Below are 15,522 nucleotides of genomic sequence, written 5' to 3'. Positions count from 1 at the left end.
TCAAGCTGGTCTTCTTTCTCGAGGAAAATTCTCACTCTTCCCTTTGATGCCCAGGACGGTGTGAGTTTTCCTGCGATGACTGCCTGTAAATATAATAAACATTTTTGGGAGGTTCCTCAAATAAATAAACACTAGGCTAACCGAAAGAGGTTCACTTTAATCATTCGTCATATTGACTGAATTAAAGAGTATGAATCAAAATGAATTTTTAAGCTCACTTGGAGGTGTTGTCGCAGGCATTCATCCTGAGTGATAAATGTTAACAGAAGCTCACTGGCAAGGATTAGCTTCTGTTCAGCTTGCTGAGCTCGTTCCTAAAATTAGATGAAAAAAAGTGATTTACATATTAAAAAATACACCCCTGCCCTCCACACCCTATGTACAGTACATACACACATGCAGTAGCACAATACACATACGTATCCACCCCCACCCCAATACTGTAACATGGCTGACCACAGAGACCTGGGGTGAGAAAACACAATGCTATTCTATGGGAGCTGTCCACACAGAGCCGTCACTGGGCACAACTAGAGGACCAAGTGCAAACAATCATTCGGTTTCTTGATCGTTTGCATGTCCTTACCACTAGCCTGTTGAAAGACATGTCCTCACTCAGGATCCCAGCATCTCTGGTTGTGGTGAACACATCCTGGCGTTGGTCACTGCTGTCATTATTGTCCTTAATCAAGACATGCAAAACACGTGACTTAGTGCACAGCTGTAAACACTATGTTGTTGTCATGCACCGATCTTCACTCACTTGAACCTGCTCTCTTGATGGAAAACTGTAAGGCCTCTTACAGTACATGTGATCAATTTCAGGGTCAGTGTGCTGTGGATTCTGCAGAAAGTGAATAATAATTGCGTCGGTTTTATGGGGATCCAGAGGGGATTGATGCTTTGCAATTAAAATTATGCACCAATCACAAATTGTTTTTTGACAAAATATACAGTTTTCTATTCTGAAAAGAGATCAACCAAAAAACATGGGTAAAGCTCAAGGCAAAATATAAATGTGTTCTTCAGGACAACTGATGTTTCAAAATCACTCAGTAACTTAATGTCCATTAATAGTATAGCTTAGCTAAACTGGTGCATCAATAGCATATGAAGTGTGTGTCAGATGTCACTAGAATGAATGCAACCATATAATAACAGTACCATCAACAACAGACATTGTGTGCTATAAATGTTCATTTAATAGTTGTTTGAGCGGTGATCTATTTTCAAACAGGCTGGAGTGATGGATACTGTATAAGGTCCTCACTGACCATGGGGCTTTCAAGTCTACAATATGAGGAGATGTGTGGTTCAAAAACAGAAAAAAAAAGTACTGCTTTTGTTCTTTCCTGAGATTTACTTCAAAGCTCAATGGAGCACCTTCCGCATCAGCAGCCAGCTTCCTACTTAAACACTCTCTCTCTGTGTTCTTGCTGAACCATTTGTTGATTAGCATATCTGTTAGAATCTCTTCATCAAGGACAACTGGTAAATTAGAGTCCACAGGACCATACACCAATGACTAAATATGTTGGCAGTCAAAACCTACTTGCCCACTTCTGCGTGCATAATCGTATAACCTGTTGCATGTGTCCAGTTGGCAGGTAATCTGAGGCTTCTCACCCCAGGTACACTTCTTGACATGAATGTAGTGGGCTGGACCATTGAATCTCATTAAAACAGCAAAAATTCCTCTTTTTCTCTCAATACACACAGACTGTAGATGGTGATTGGCTGTGATATCTCGTGTTTTTGGTGTGTGTTGTCTCTGAATATGTGCTTTAAGGTTTTTCTTCAGCAATATCAAGTTGCAAAAACAACATGTTGTGTTTCTGCGCCTTGACATCAGAATTTTGGGGCCTGTCATCTTCTGTGGACTAGTTCTCATACCCTTTGTTGCCACTGTAATCAGTGGTGGACTTGCTGTCGGTGCTAGTGTCACAGCTGATCCTGCCGGTGTAGGTGAAGGATGCAGTGGCTCTGCTGGCCTCACTGCTGATCCTGCCCGTGTAGGTGAAGGATGCAGTGGCTCTGCTGGCCTCACAGCTGATCCTGCCGGTGTAGGTGAAGGAGCTGCAGTCACTGCTGCTAGTGTACCTGCCGTTAGGCAAGTTCTGAGATGACTAATAAACAGCTCCTTTCTGATTATGATCTTTGGACAGTGGCTGCAGTGATAATGACTGCTGCGCACACAATGACGGTGGCATTTGTAGACACTATATCCTGAAAGTAATACAGAAAAATATGTGGAAAATATTACAGATGCATTTTGAGAAAATATTTTGTAAATATGTAATAAAAAATATATTTCTATATGAGTTATAGAAAGAGATATTGAAAAGTAGGCCAACTGGTCTTTTATAGTTACTGTTGATCATTTAGCTAGCAATAAACATTCTGGTTGAACTTACCTCCATATTTAACCACAGAAATCTGGTGGCCTTGTAAATGTGGAACAAGTGCATGGTATGGCCCAACCTTTTGGCACATTGGACACTGAAAAGTGTCCACTCCCAATTTAACGAGCTCCGGGCAAGTGCCATCCTGAAATGTTGTGTTGTTTGTCTATAGGAGAATAAAATACCATTTTAAAAAACTCATAGGCCTACTTCCTTACTTTATACCAGGGGTAAGCAACTTCAGTCATTGAGGGTCGGCATAGGAGTTTCACTGTTGTAACCCACCTTGTGCAGAGCTTGTCACCAAGCGCTGCTAATCACCCATTGATCAGAGTCAGCTGTGTTGCAGCAGAGAAATTCTGAACACCTGCAGGATGTCAGCCCTCGAGGACTAGAGTTGCCTACCCATGCTTTACACATTTAATTTTTAAAATAAATAAAAATAACTGTAAAAAGCACTTCGACCGTCATCAACACACATATCACTATTCTCTGGCAGCTGCGGTTGGTTGGCGAATGTACTATTTAATTGACACTGTTATTTTGATATAGCCATTTCATTTCAAAATAATATAAATGTGTCTCACCTGAACGGGCATTGACATCGCGTCTATAATCTTCGATTGTTTATGCCACCTTTTTCTTCCGCTTCCTCTGCGTTTAGTAATCTTCGATTGTTTATGCCGCCTTTAAGGGGCGTGGTTTGTAGTGGGCGTGGTTTGTAGGGGGCGTGGTTTGTTGTGGCTTTGAGGGAAGCCCCGGCTGCAGTCAGACCCTTCTCATTGTTTATGCCACCTTTTTCTTCCGCTTCCTCTGCCTTTAGTAATCTTCGATTGTTTATGCCGCCTTTAAGGGGCGTGGTTTGTAGTGGGCGTGGTTTGTAGGGGGCGTGGTTTGTTGTGGCTTTGAGGGAAGCCCCGGCTGCAGTCAGACCCTTCTCATTGTTTATGCCACCTTTTTCTTCCGCTTCCTCTGCCTTTAGTAATCTTCGATTGTTTATGCCGCCTTTAAGGGGCGTGGTTTGTAGTGGGCGTGGTTTGTAGGGGGCGTGGTTTGTTGTGGCTTTGAGGGAAGCCCCGGCTGCAGTCAGACCCTTCTCGAAAGAGCTGCAAGTTCTGTGTGAGAGCCGGTTACCTTGGCAACGCGTCAAAACGAAATAGTCCACTCAGCCGCTTCTTGTGAATAACTCAGGATTTTAATGGCAAAAAACAACATTATGACACATAATGACATTGCAGTCCATATATTTAACAGTCCACAAAACAATCTGAATTATTAAGAATGAAAACAGTTGACCGTATTTCTTTCTTTCTTTCTTTATTCAGTCCATACTTCACAGTAAAAGGGGAAAATGGATAGTTGCAGAAGAAGTGATATTTGGATGCTTTTTGAAATAAAAGCATCTAAGCAGCAAAAAATAAGTGTATTGATCACAGCTAATTTTTCTAATGGTGCACTGTTTAAACATTGTAAATTTACTCAGTTGCATTAAATTTCATGTGTGAGTTAGAGAAAGAATAATTTCACTTTTCCCCACCATCAAATGGATTATAGAAATTATATTAATAGATTTTTTTTCAATCAGTCATTTTAGCGGTATGAATCTATTACATCTGCACCAGGTTCCACTCTGGATCACTAATTATTTATTTATTTCCACCCTAGTCACCTGTCCATATATACTCCAGCACCACACACATTTCCTGTTGGAGCTTGTTGTTGTAACATGCTTGGACTACTTTCCTCTTTCCCTTCTCTGCTCCGAGGCTCCAGGATGTCCTGTCAAATCCTCCGTTCTTCTCCTAATCATAAGACCATTCCTCTTTTCAATGTTTGCTCCATAAAGCTTGGTTAACCCTTTTCCTGTCTCCAGACAGGTCCATATGTAACAGAATCAATCAGGGTGAAGCTTCTGTGCACATGTAGATTTCAATGTACTCTCCGGGCAAGTGAGTCAAATGACTCAAACTTAAAAATAAAAATAAAAAAAAAAAAAACAAAAACAAATGACTCAAACTTCAAGCTCAACTCAGTAAAAAGAATCAAGTATACCAGTGGAGAGCTTAGAGCCCGAGGTGGGGAAATATGAGGTTCCGTTTGTTTTGGCAGGATCAAATCAATTTTGAGGCGGGGACGGGGGGGTTGTTAAAATAATATGTTTCAATTAAGCACAATATGGTTTTATACATTTCTTGGTTGTTAAAAAAAAAAAAAAAAAAAAAAAAACAACTTTAAAAATAAATAAATAAATCTTTCAAATTTTAGGGGTGCTGGGATTCAGTTTAGGGGTTCTTCAGCACCCCCCAAAATGTGCTAGAAATGCCTATGGGTGGAACCAACATGTGGTGAAGATAAAGAGCTGACAGGCTCCGTTCTCTGAACAAACACAATTTGTAGATTAGAGCTCAGACTAGTTCCACGTTTGGGGAAGTGAAACTAACACGGTCGCTGTTACTGAGAGGTGAAATGGCGGAGAAAGGAGATCAACTGGACCAAGAAACCTTCTCTTGTTCCATCTGTCTGGATCTACTGAAGGATCCGGTGACTATTCCCTGTGGACACAGCTACTGCATGAACTGTGTTAAAAGCTTCTGGGATGGAGAGGATCAGAAGGGAATCTACAGCTGCCCTCAATGTAGGCAGACCTTCACACCGAGACCTGCCCTGGAGAAAAACACCATGTTAGCAGCTTTAGTGGAGCAGCTGAAGAAGACTGGACTCCAAGCTGCTCCTGCTGATCACTGCTATGCTGGACCTGAAGATGTGGCCTGTGATTTCTGCTCTGGAAGAAAACTGAAAGCCATCAAGTCCTGTTTATTCTGTCTGGCCTCTTACTGTGAGAAACACCTTCAGCCTCATTATGATGTGGCTCCATTAAAGAAACACAAGCTGGTGGAGCCCTCCAAGAACCTCCAGGAGAACATCTGCTCTCGTCATGATGAGGTGATGAAAATGTTCTGCCGTACTGATCAGAAGTGTATCTGTTATCTCTGCTCTGTGGATGAACATAAAGGCCACGACACAGTCTCAGCTGCAGCAGAAAGGACTGAGAGGCAGAGAGAGCTGGAGGTGAGTCGACAAGAAATCCAGCAGAGAATCCAGGACAGAGAGAAAGATGTGAAGCTGCTTCAACAGGAGGTGGAGGCCATCAATCACTCTGCTGATAAAACAGTGGAGGACAGTGAGAAGATCTTCACTCAGCTGATCCGTCTCATCCAGAAAAGAAGCTCTGATGTGAAGCAGCAGATCAGATCCCAGCAGGAAACTGAAGTGAGTGGAGTCAAAGAGCTTCAGGAGAAGCTGGAGCAGGAGATCACTGAGCTGAAGAGGAAAGACTCTGAGCTGAAGCAGCTCTCACACACAGAGGATCACAACCAGTTTCTACACAACTACCCCTCACTGTCAGCACTCAGTGAGTCTACACACTCATCCAGCATCAATATCCGTCCTCTGAGATACTTTGAGGATGTGACAGCAGCTGTGTCAGAGCTCAGAGATAAACTACAGGACATTCTGACAGACAGATGGACAAACATCTCACTGACAGTCACTGATGTGGATGTTTTACTGTCACAACCAGAACCAAAGAGCAGAACTGAATTCTTAAAATATTCATATGAAATCACACTGGATCCAAACACAGCACACACACATCTGTTACTGTCAGAAGGAAACAGAAAGGTGACAAGAATCTATCACAATCAGTCTTATTCTAAACATCCAGACAGATTTACTAAATACTGTCAGGTTCTGAGTAGAGAGAGTCTGACTGGACGTTGTTGCTGGGAGGTGGAAATAAAAGGAGATGTTTCTGTAGCAGTCGCATACAAGAATATCAGCAGAGCAGGAAATGAAAGTGGATTTGGATATAATGACAAATCTTGGTCATTAGATTGTGACCAAAGCAGTTATGAGTTTTACTACAACAAGATCAGAACCTCCATCTCAGGTCCTCGGTCCTCCAGAGTAGGAGTGTATCTGGATCACACAGCAGGTATTCTGTCCTTCTACAGCGTCTCTGAAACCATGACTCTCCTTCACAGAGTCCAGACCACATTCACTCAGCCGCTCTATGCTGGAGTTGGGATTTATTCTGATCCTGGAAGTGTCAAGTTTTGTTAACCTGATTAGACAAAAGTAACTGAGGCTTCAGATGATTTTATAATCATTTTGTGTCATTGTTCTTTTCTTCTTATTTTTATTCTCATTTAATATTTTTATTATTTCAGATTTTTGTAAACTTTCTAAAAAAGAAAGTAATAATTTCTTCTGTGAATTGTTTTCTCCATCAAACATCATGTTTATAGACTCAGTAAAGATGATTTATTAAACAGATGAAAAAGTGTAAAAACTGAGTTCATGTTTGAAGACATTTAGTTGAGTCCTGACATGTTAAATAACAGATGTGTCAGTGTGAGCTTGACATGATTTCATGGGTTGTGTTTTCTTCATCTTCTTCTTTAACTTGTGTTGATTCACATTGAGGCTCATCAGATGTAAAGTTTGTATTTTCAGCTCATTTTGTCTGAGGTGTAATATTTCAGTCTGAAAGAAACATGTTGACTCATTTTAAGCATCAATACATAATAACTGATGCTTGATGGAGATTTATATGGAGAGCTTTTCTTTGTAATGATGCTCTCTGGCACATAGATCATGTGTGTGATACTGAACATGAAACTTAAAGTTTTATCATTTATTCTGCATGTTGATACTTATATATGTGATGCTGTGAGTATGTTGTATGTTTTGGTGTCTCAGACAGAATATGTCTTTTTCTGCTTAATATCTGACTTTTTCTGCTTAAATAAAGATTAAACAAGTGAAATCAGATGATGTGCATACTTGAATCCGCATGGGGAACAGATGGCGAGGGGGTTGCTTTCATTGGTTCCCAACCTGGAGTCTCCTCTGATCACAGGGGTCTCACTTCACTGAGGTTGTAAAAATTAAATTTGGACGAAAAGTGGAACAAATCTAACTTTTCTGACCATATGTAACCCAGGTATGATTCCTTTATGAATGAATGTGTCTTAACAGCAACACCTTGCTGTTTAGACAGGGGGGGGATCAGACTCAGTCCACTTTCACATGGGATACATCAGACGCTTCATCTCATCATCCTCCGTTTTTGTTCCTTCTGTTGTTTTAGTTCATTTCATAACCATGTAGCTCTAAATCCATCCGCCTTCTCTGGGCTGAGCCAAGATTCTAAAACAGCTATAACATTGAATAGTTTGGTGAACTGGTTTAGATATTCATTAATATTTTAAAAGTTTGCATATAAGCTTCTGCTGTTGAAGTGAACAATTGATAAACAATTATCAGACTCAAAGTTTAAATTAAACGGTTTATCTGTATAGTATCAACATTTAGTGTTGAGGTTATTGAAGATATTATTTTGTTCAGTTCCAAATATCACTTAAATTACTCAGAAGTGTTTAAGTATTACCTTGCTGTGTTAATCTTATGAGTACTTGTCCAACTCTTCCACATTTCTAATGACAAGAACATTAGATTCCTCTGGTGCATCATTCAGTTTTATGAAGACTTTACAGTTGCAGGTCCATGTTGAATAGATCTTTTTCTCCTTTCGCAGCAATCTGGCATTTTTACATTTTATTTAGTACTTACACAATTTCAGATAAGAACATACGGCTTACAGTCATTAAACTGTAGTTTCTTTTGCAAAAATGTCCAAGCAGTCCAACATTTTCCCCCTGCTAATTTTAAAACCACTATGCTAATACAGTTAGCTAAACAATGGCTGACAGGGCAGTAAGATATATTTTTAAATGTGCTGCAACCATCCCCTTACATAAAACTAAGAATCATTACTTGATTGTACTCATTCAAAGCATGTCTATAGGCAGTAGACGAGAAAGACTGAGAGGTTCACCTGTTGATGTTTTTAAAAATGCTGAAGATCCTCAGATGATGGAAACATCTGTGCTGTCAGTATGAGCTACTCAAAAAGAAAGTGATATACTCTGTGCAGTTTGCATCATCAGTTGGATTAAAAAAATACAAACACAGCCACACTAAGCATATGGTGTGTTTGAGTTCTGGTCAGTCATAGACAGACATTGTTCTGGATTGTTCTTTTATTCCAGTAAACATATATTTAGAATCATATTCTTTATTGTGGCCTCTCAGCTCCCCCAGCATGAATTACAACCCAACCTTAACAAATGACCATCATGTCTTTGACATTTACACATGAAGTCTGTGATATTCTTGCAGGGATTTAAACTGGTGCCATAAACACATGTGGATATTTTATATAAAAGTTTGAGAACTGTAGATTAAAAATTTAATTAAGTTACAGGTGTTTAAGAGTTTCTACTGGTATCCTAACGTAACTGCGCCCTTTGTTTTTTATTCATAACATTAACCCTGTTTCTACGTTCTCTCTCAGATAAATGGACCTATTTCAGGTGCAGAGACCACAGCAGTGACGTAATCTGTTTCCAAGATGGCTGCTGGATGCTACCAGAGGGCGGTGCAGCAGTTTGGCAGGGCTCTGCAGGGTGGAGGTCTGGGAATGTGGTTCAGGAAACTTCAACAGCTCAGTCACTTCAGCATCAGCCAGTGATGAACTGAGGGTGAAAGGCTGAATACACAAGTTCAGAGTGAAGTTAATGTCTTTCTTTGTCAGGAATGTGTGTGGATATTGTTTCAATGCGCAGGTGAGTGTAAGGAATGTGGAAATCAATCAATCATCATTTAGCAGGAGATTAAATTGTCCGAGATCAACAATTTTGTGTCCATGATGAGGCTGTCTGTGTGTACACACACACACACACACACACACATACACACACACAAAAAATAGTTATATTGTTAATGGGCATCCACTCAGTTAGCTAGTCTGTAGCACCTTGGTTTTAATATTAACACACACACGATACAACAGCTAACTACTCTCACTCCCATTAAAAGTGAGGACAGTGACCCCTTGTAATGTTTCTTAGCTAGAACAAACATTGGCTAACTCCTACCTGACAGCATAAAGAGTAATTTAAGTTTAAATGCAGCAAACATGAGGACTGCTAATAATGTGTTGGTATTGAGTGGTAGAAGTTAGGAATTGTGCCACATATCCTGGTTTAAGCCAGGTACACCGCTACAGCATATCAGCCACTCAGCAAGGCAGCGCATCACTCTGTGCAGAGTACTGTTGTGCAAGTCATTAACGAATTGTTCAATACTGGAGAATCACTTCACTGACTCGTAAATCATGATTCCTCGTCCCCACTGACTCATTCACTGAATTGTCCCTGCTACTGCTAACAAGCTAACTACAGAGCTAACTGATGAGACCAAACAATATACAGTATCATTATTGTGCAACTGCTATTCTAACTGCCCTTGTAGAAATATATTAAGCTAATCCTTGTAATAGAGGGGAAAGTAACAGCTCGTGTTTTTAAACTTATTTCCCTGGCAGACCATGGGTGTGTCCCAATCCATGCGCTTGCATACTTCGAACACTACATTTAAGTGCATAGTGCACTGACACTGAAATTTAGGCAAAAACTCTGAACTGAAAGTACCCGGATGCTGCCCTAAAATTGGCCAAAAATCTAGTGTGAAACGATGGACACTACGCGCACTAAACAGACGCCATCTTGCTGACGTAACGGAAGGGGAGGGCCTTTCAACCAGTTTTCCAGAGCTGAATAATGGCGGCCACTGACTCAGTGGTAATATAAATGGTAGGGTGCTACCTAATTTTTCTATCCCTGATGACAGTTATGGGTCTGATCATTTGATAGAGACTGCGGTTATACCAACTCAGTAGAGTTAGCACATGTAAATGTTAGCAGGTTTTTAGTCAGTTTCGCGGATGTAGATAGGCTATAAGTGTTAGAAATGATTAATGCTACAGGTTCTGTGCGTTTATTCATCGTTGTTGAACCTCCAGATTAAGCATTGTTGTGTCTCTGGCGTAAACGCAATAGTCCTTGATCTGAAAACCGACTAGCAAACACCGCTGGTTAAAGAACCAGCCCGTTTCCATGGAACCACTGAGTAAGCCGTAGCTGATTGTACATCACTTTAGATAAGAGTCTGCAAATTACCCATAAAGCACATATAAACATAAACAATGTTTGCTTTCATATAAACTGCCAATGTGTGTTCACCATAGGCCACTGGCATCAAACTACAGAGCCAGCAGTGGCACTGAGGCATTTACCACCTGGGGCTAGGATGCCTTTGTGAAGACGAGGAGGCGGCAAGAGAGAAATAATTTAATAAAAAGTTTCAATAATAAGTTGGCTGCATTCGTGTGTTTTAGCCTCTTCATTACTGCATTGAATATTTAAAACATGATTTCTAAGTATAATCGGCTTCCAGACGTGAACAGTATCAGTGTAAACACCAATAAAAACAGATGTATATGATGTAAAGTACTTTAATTCAGTGAAGATATCTTTGCATATTTAAAAGCTTTTTTTTACTAGAGTTTTAAATTGCACTTTATACTAACAGGTGTGGGGGAGACGTGCAAAGACACATGAACGTATGCTGATGGTTTCTATTGTTATAAACTGAGGTAGACTAATACAGTGTAGGCCACGGTTCTTTGTGACACAAATGAGGCCTTTTAAAGGCATTTAATAGCATAAAGTATGATGACATGCAGAAACCTATGTGAACGTTATTTTGGATTTGGATTTTGGAAGAACTTAGTCGGACAGATTGTCCTAAAAAATTATATTAACGGAATGGCGCTGCCATTAGGCTGCATGTAGGGGGAATGTCTGCTAGTTAGGTCACATGTCTGACAAAGTGATTGTTTTAACGCATTAATTTTTGTAATTATTTAATCAAAATAAACTCGATGCTGCAGTTTTCTCTCAAACTAACTTGCGCCTTATCACCTCCCCACACACATTTTTATATCTTTCAATGAACAACTGGTGTGGAGAAGCAAGTTGATTAAAATGCTCTTAATGACGGCAGAAAGCAGAAAGTTTATCGTCTTAATGACACATTTCCACCTTATCATTTCTCGATTAAAGAAATGTCAACTTCATGTTGCTGTTGGTTCTGTGTCAGCTGGAAATCTGAAGAATGTGTCAAACCACTTAAAGTTTGTATATTTCATTAAAATTGAATGGAGTAAAGAAAACCAAATAAATTTGCATTGCTACCTCAAGTTAATGTGACTTCTTACACTTTTGTGCTTCTCTACTTTAGTGTTTATTTTTTACCACAATAAAAAAATTCCTCACAAAGTTTAAACAGAGAAATGCAAAAATACCCTTGATGAAATCACTTGGTAATATCACATTTTAAAGGCTAATTTTGCACCATGCTGTTTATATTTTTATCTTACATGCTTAAATTTTAAATCATACATAATAAGAACATACATGAAGCTGAATGCAGGACAAAGGTTACTTACATCCAAATCCACACTGCCACAAGCAAATCATAAAACAACAAAATAAACTATTTATTTGCCACTTTATTAGGTACACCTGTTCAACTGCTTGTTAACATCAATTCCTAATCAGCCAATCACATCAGCAACTCAACACATTTAGTCATGTAGACGGGGTGAAGACGACTTGCTGAAGCTCAAACTGAGCATCAGAGTGAGGAATTTTCAGAAACTGCTGATTTATTGGGATTTTCACACACAACCATCTCAAAGCTAAAATCATCTCCAGCTGCTTTCTTGAACATGATAATGAGTTTGTTGTTCTTCAGTGGCCTCCTCAGTCACCAGATCTCAATCCAGTAGAGCAGATTTAGGATTTGGTGGAACAGAAGATTCTCATCATGGATGCAGCCGACAAATCTGCAGCAACCGTGTGATGCTGTCATGTCAACATGGAGCAAAACCTCTGAGGAATGTTTCCAACACCTTGTTGGTTCTGTCACACCAACAATTACTGTAGTTCTGGAGAAAAAGGTCAAACCTGCACTAGCAAGGTGGGCCTGATAAAGTGAGTGTTGGCACCTTATTTTACATCTGAAAAATAATTTCCAACAAGTAATAACTTTCCTCGCTGCTTTTTAAACCTGAAGATAACTAAACTTTTTACAGGTTACAGTGTCCATGTTGGCTTCTGTTTATGAAGCAGGAAAGCCAACAGATAGAAGAGGGATGTTTCTTAATCAGGAGGTTTGCATACTGATCCCAGGCTTCCTGTTCACACATTTTTGGAGAAGATACTAAGGGGGGGAGGTTCAATTAAATAAAAGCACACGCGTCAAGATATTTTAATACCCCTCCCCTTCAGAGATTTGCCAAGTTTTAGATGGGCGTAACATTTAAAAGCTCAAGTGTGAGAGTTGATAAGCCTCATTTACAGAAAGGTGTTTAATAAACAAGCATGGACATCTTTTGGATTCATGTAGAAGCTATGTGGAAAAAAATGGAACCAATCTTAACATTCTTGAGGGGTGAAAGAGGTGGTAGAGGTGAAGCAGAGAAGAAAGGAGTGAAGCTGGACCCAGAAACCTTCTCATGTTGCATCTGTCTGGATCTACTGAAGGATCCGGTGGCTATTCCCTGTGGACACAGCTACTGCATGAACTGTATTAAAAGCTTCTGGGATGGAGAGGATCAGAAGGGAATCTACAGCTGCCCTCAATGCAGGAAAACTTTCACACCGAGACTTGTCCTGGAGAAAAACACCACGTTAGCTGATTTATCAGAAGACATGAAGAAGACTGGACTCCAAGCTGCTCCTGCTGATCACTGCTATGCTGGACCTGAAGATGTGGCCTGTGATTTCTGCTCTGGAAGAAAACTGAAAGCCATCAAGTCCTGTTTATTCTGTCTGGCCTCTTACTGTGAGAAACACCTTCAGCCTCATTATGATGTGGCTCCATTCAAGAAACACAAGCTGGTGGAGCCCTCCAAGAACCTCCAGGAGAACATCTGCTCTCGTCATGATGAGGTGATGAAGATGTTCTGCCGTACTGATCAGAAGTGTATCTGTCTGGTCTGTGTTATGCATGAACATAAAGGCCACGACACAGTCTCAGCTGCAGCAGAAAGGACTGAGAGGCAGAGAGAGCTGGAGGTGAGTCGACAAGAAATCCAGCAGAGAATCCAGGACAGAGAGAAAGATGTGAAGCTGCTTCAACAAGAGGTGGAGGCCATCAATCACTCTGCTGATAAAACAGTGGAGGACAGTGAGAAGATCTTCACTGAGCTGATCCGTTTCATCCAGAAAAGAAGCTCTGATGTGAAGCAGCAGATCAGATCCCAGCAGGAAACTGAAGTGAGTGGAGTCAAAGAGCTTCAGGAGAAGCTGGAGCAGGAGATCACTGAGCTGAAGAGGAAAGACGCTGAGCTGAAGCAGCTCTCACACACAGAGGATCACAACCAGTTTCTACACAACTACCCCTCACTGTCAGCACTCAGTGAGTCTACACACTCATCCAGCATCAATATCCGTCCTCTGAGATACTTTGAGGATGTGACAGCAGCTGTGTCAGAGCTCAGAGATAAACTACAGGACATTCTGACAGACAGATGGACAAACATCTCACTGACAGTCACTGATGTGGATGTTTTACTGTCACAACCAGAACCAAAGAGCAGAACTGGATTCTTAAAATATTCATGTGAAATCACACTGGATCCAAACGCAGCACACACACTGCTGTTACTGTCAGAGGAGAACAGCAAGGTGACAAGAATGGATCAATATCAGTCTTATTCTAGTCACCCAGACAGATTTACTAAATACTATCAGGTTCTGAGTAGAGAGAGTCTGACTGGACGTCGTTACTGGGAGGTGGAAATGAGAGGAAACGTTTCTGTAGCAGTCGCATACAAGAATATCAGCAGAACAGGCTATGAAAGTGTATTTGGACGTAATGACAAATCTTGGTCATTAGATTGTTACCAAAACAGTTATTATTTTTACTACAACAAGATCAGAACCTCCATCTCAGGTCCTCGGTCCTCCAGAGTAGGAGTGTACCTGGATCACAGAGCAGGTATTCTGTCCTTCTACAGCGTCTCTGAAACCAGGACTCTCCTCCACAGAGTCCAGACCACATTCACTCAGCCGCTCTATGCTGGATTTTGGATTTATTCTCCTACTGGAAGTGTCAAGTTTTGTTAACTTGATTAGACAAAAGTAACTGAGGCTTCAGATTATTTTATAAACATTTTGTGTCATTGTTCTTCTCTTGTCAACTTAGTTTTCTCTTATTCATATTTTTATTCTTTCAGATTTTTGTCAATTTCCTTATAAAAAAATAAGTAATCATTTCTTCTGTAAATTGTTTTCTCCATCAAATCATTGATATGGAGAGTTTTTCTTTGTAATGATGCTCTCTGGCACATAGATCATGTGTGAGATACTGAACATGAAACTTAAAGTTTTATCATTTATTCTGCATGTTGATACTTATGTATGTGATGCTTTGAGTATGTTGTGTGTATTCTGGTGTCTCAGACACAATATCTGCGGAAAAGAGGCTTTAAATTGACTTTTTCTGCTTAAATAAAGATTGAACAAGTGAAATCAGATCATGTGCATACTTGAATCCACATGGGGAACAGATGGGGAGGGGGTTGCTTTCATTGGTTCCCAACCTGGGGTCTCCTCTTATCACAGGGGTCTCACTTCACTGAGGTAGTAAAAATTAAATTTGGACAAAAAGTGGTATGATTTCTCTATGAATGAATGTGTCTAAACAGCAACACATTGCTGTTTTGGGGGGGGGGGTTAATCAGACTCAGTCCACGTTCACATGGGATACATCAGATGCATCATCAGATACACATTCGATGTTTTTCGAAACCACCTCAATCTGAATCTTGATTTTCATGCAATTTCTACATTAGTGAAGTGAGACAGACGTCACTAACCTGCTTCGAAGGAGGTGGGGCACGGCAAGATCCAATGTAAATGAAAATTAAATAAAATTATATAATAAATATGTTATTTCTAATTGCACAACAGCTTTACAACTGATACACAAAGAAACATTGAGCATCCATATTTACCTAAATAAAACAGCGTGCTGCATGTGACGTCACGTCTTCTGAGCAAGGTGATTATTTAAGGGCTGTAGACTGTTCGGCAGACCTGCAGTGTGAAAGTAGCATAACATACCATTTTAAATATCTACAAAA

At 40.2% G+C, this 15,522-nt stretch overlaps 3 protein-coding genes across 6 annotated transcripts in view; 2 read left to right on the top strand and 1 right to left on the bottom strand.

The window, feature by feature from the left end:
- LOC121644054 (PWWP domain-containing DNA repair factor 3A-like) overlaps window positions 1-3,093 on the bottom strand; it is a 3,686-nt gene extending 593 nt beyond the window's left edge. The window contains exons 1-7 of one of the 3 annotated variants that reach the window (XM_041991751.1): window positions 2,990-3,093; window positions 2,415-2,568; window positions 1,757-2,226; window positions 764-838; window positions 587-682; window positions 219-314; window positions 1-83 (exon numbers count right to left, since the gene is read on the bottom strand). The exon at window positions 1-83 is cut by the window's left edge and continues 94 nt beyond it. In XM_041991751.1, coding sequence (XP_041847685.1) covers window positions 1-83; window positions 219-314; window positions 587-682; window positions 764-838; window positions 1,757-2,226; window positions 2,415-2,568; window positions 2,990-3,007 — 992 coding nt within the window. In that variant the 5' untranslated portion in view covers window positions 3,008-3,093. Of the gene's footprint in view, window positions 84-218; window positions 315-586; window positions 683-763; window positions 842-1,756; window positions 2,227-2,414; window positions 2,569-2,687; window positions 2,797-2,989 lie in introns of those variants that run through there. The other 2 variants (XM_041991752.1, XM_041991753.1) reach the window with 2 other exon arrangements.
- Window positions 3,094-4,809: 1,716 nt separating this feature from the next.
- Window positions 4,810-14,911, top strand: LOC121644037 (tripartite motif-containing protein 16-like). 2 transcript variants are annotated; one of them, XR_006011212.1, is made up of 2 exons: window positions 4,810-7,141; window positions 14,730-14,740. XR_006011212.1 is itself a non-coding variant. In XM_041991732.1 (2 exons), the coding sequence occupies exon 1, from the start codon at window positions 4,869-4,871 to the stop codon at window positions 6,522-6,524; it is 1,656 nt and encodes a 551-aa protein (XP_041847666.1). In that variant the 5' UTR covers window positions 4,810-4,868; the 3' UTR covers window positions 6,525-6,558; window positions 14,549-14,911. The 2 variants fall into 2 exon arrangements, 1 of the variants encoding a protein (XP_041847666.1); XM_041991732.1 differs by having other exon boundaries at window positions 4,810-6,558; window positions 14,549-14,911.
- LOC121644989 (tripartite motif-containing protein 16-like) lies at window positions 12,669-14,648 on the top strand. Its single transcript, XM_041993264.1, has 2 exons — window positions 12,669-13,405; window positions 13,457-14,648. Exons 1-2 carry the CDS (start codon window positions 12,755-12,757, stop codon window positions 14,501-14,503), a joined length of 1,698 nt encoding a protein of 565 aa, XP_041849198.1. The 5' UTR covers window positions 12,669-12,754; the 3' UTR covers window positions 14,504-14,648.
- Window positions 14,912-15,522: the final 611 nt, after the last annotated feature.

The sequence above is a fragment of the Melanotaenia boesemani genome, chromosome 8 (genome assembly GCF_017639745.1).
Source record: "Melanotaenia boesemani isolate fMelBoe1 chromosome 8, fMelBoe1.pri, whole genome shotgun sequence".
NCBI lineage: Eukaryota > Metazoa > Chordata > Actinopteri > Atheriniformes > Melanotaeniidae > Melanotaenia > Melanotaenia boesemani.
Note: the sequence above shows the minus strand (reverse complement) of the source record. Positions and strands in the feature narration are given on the sequence as shown.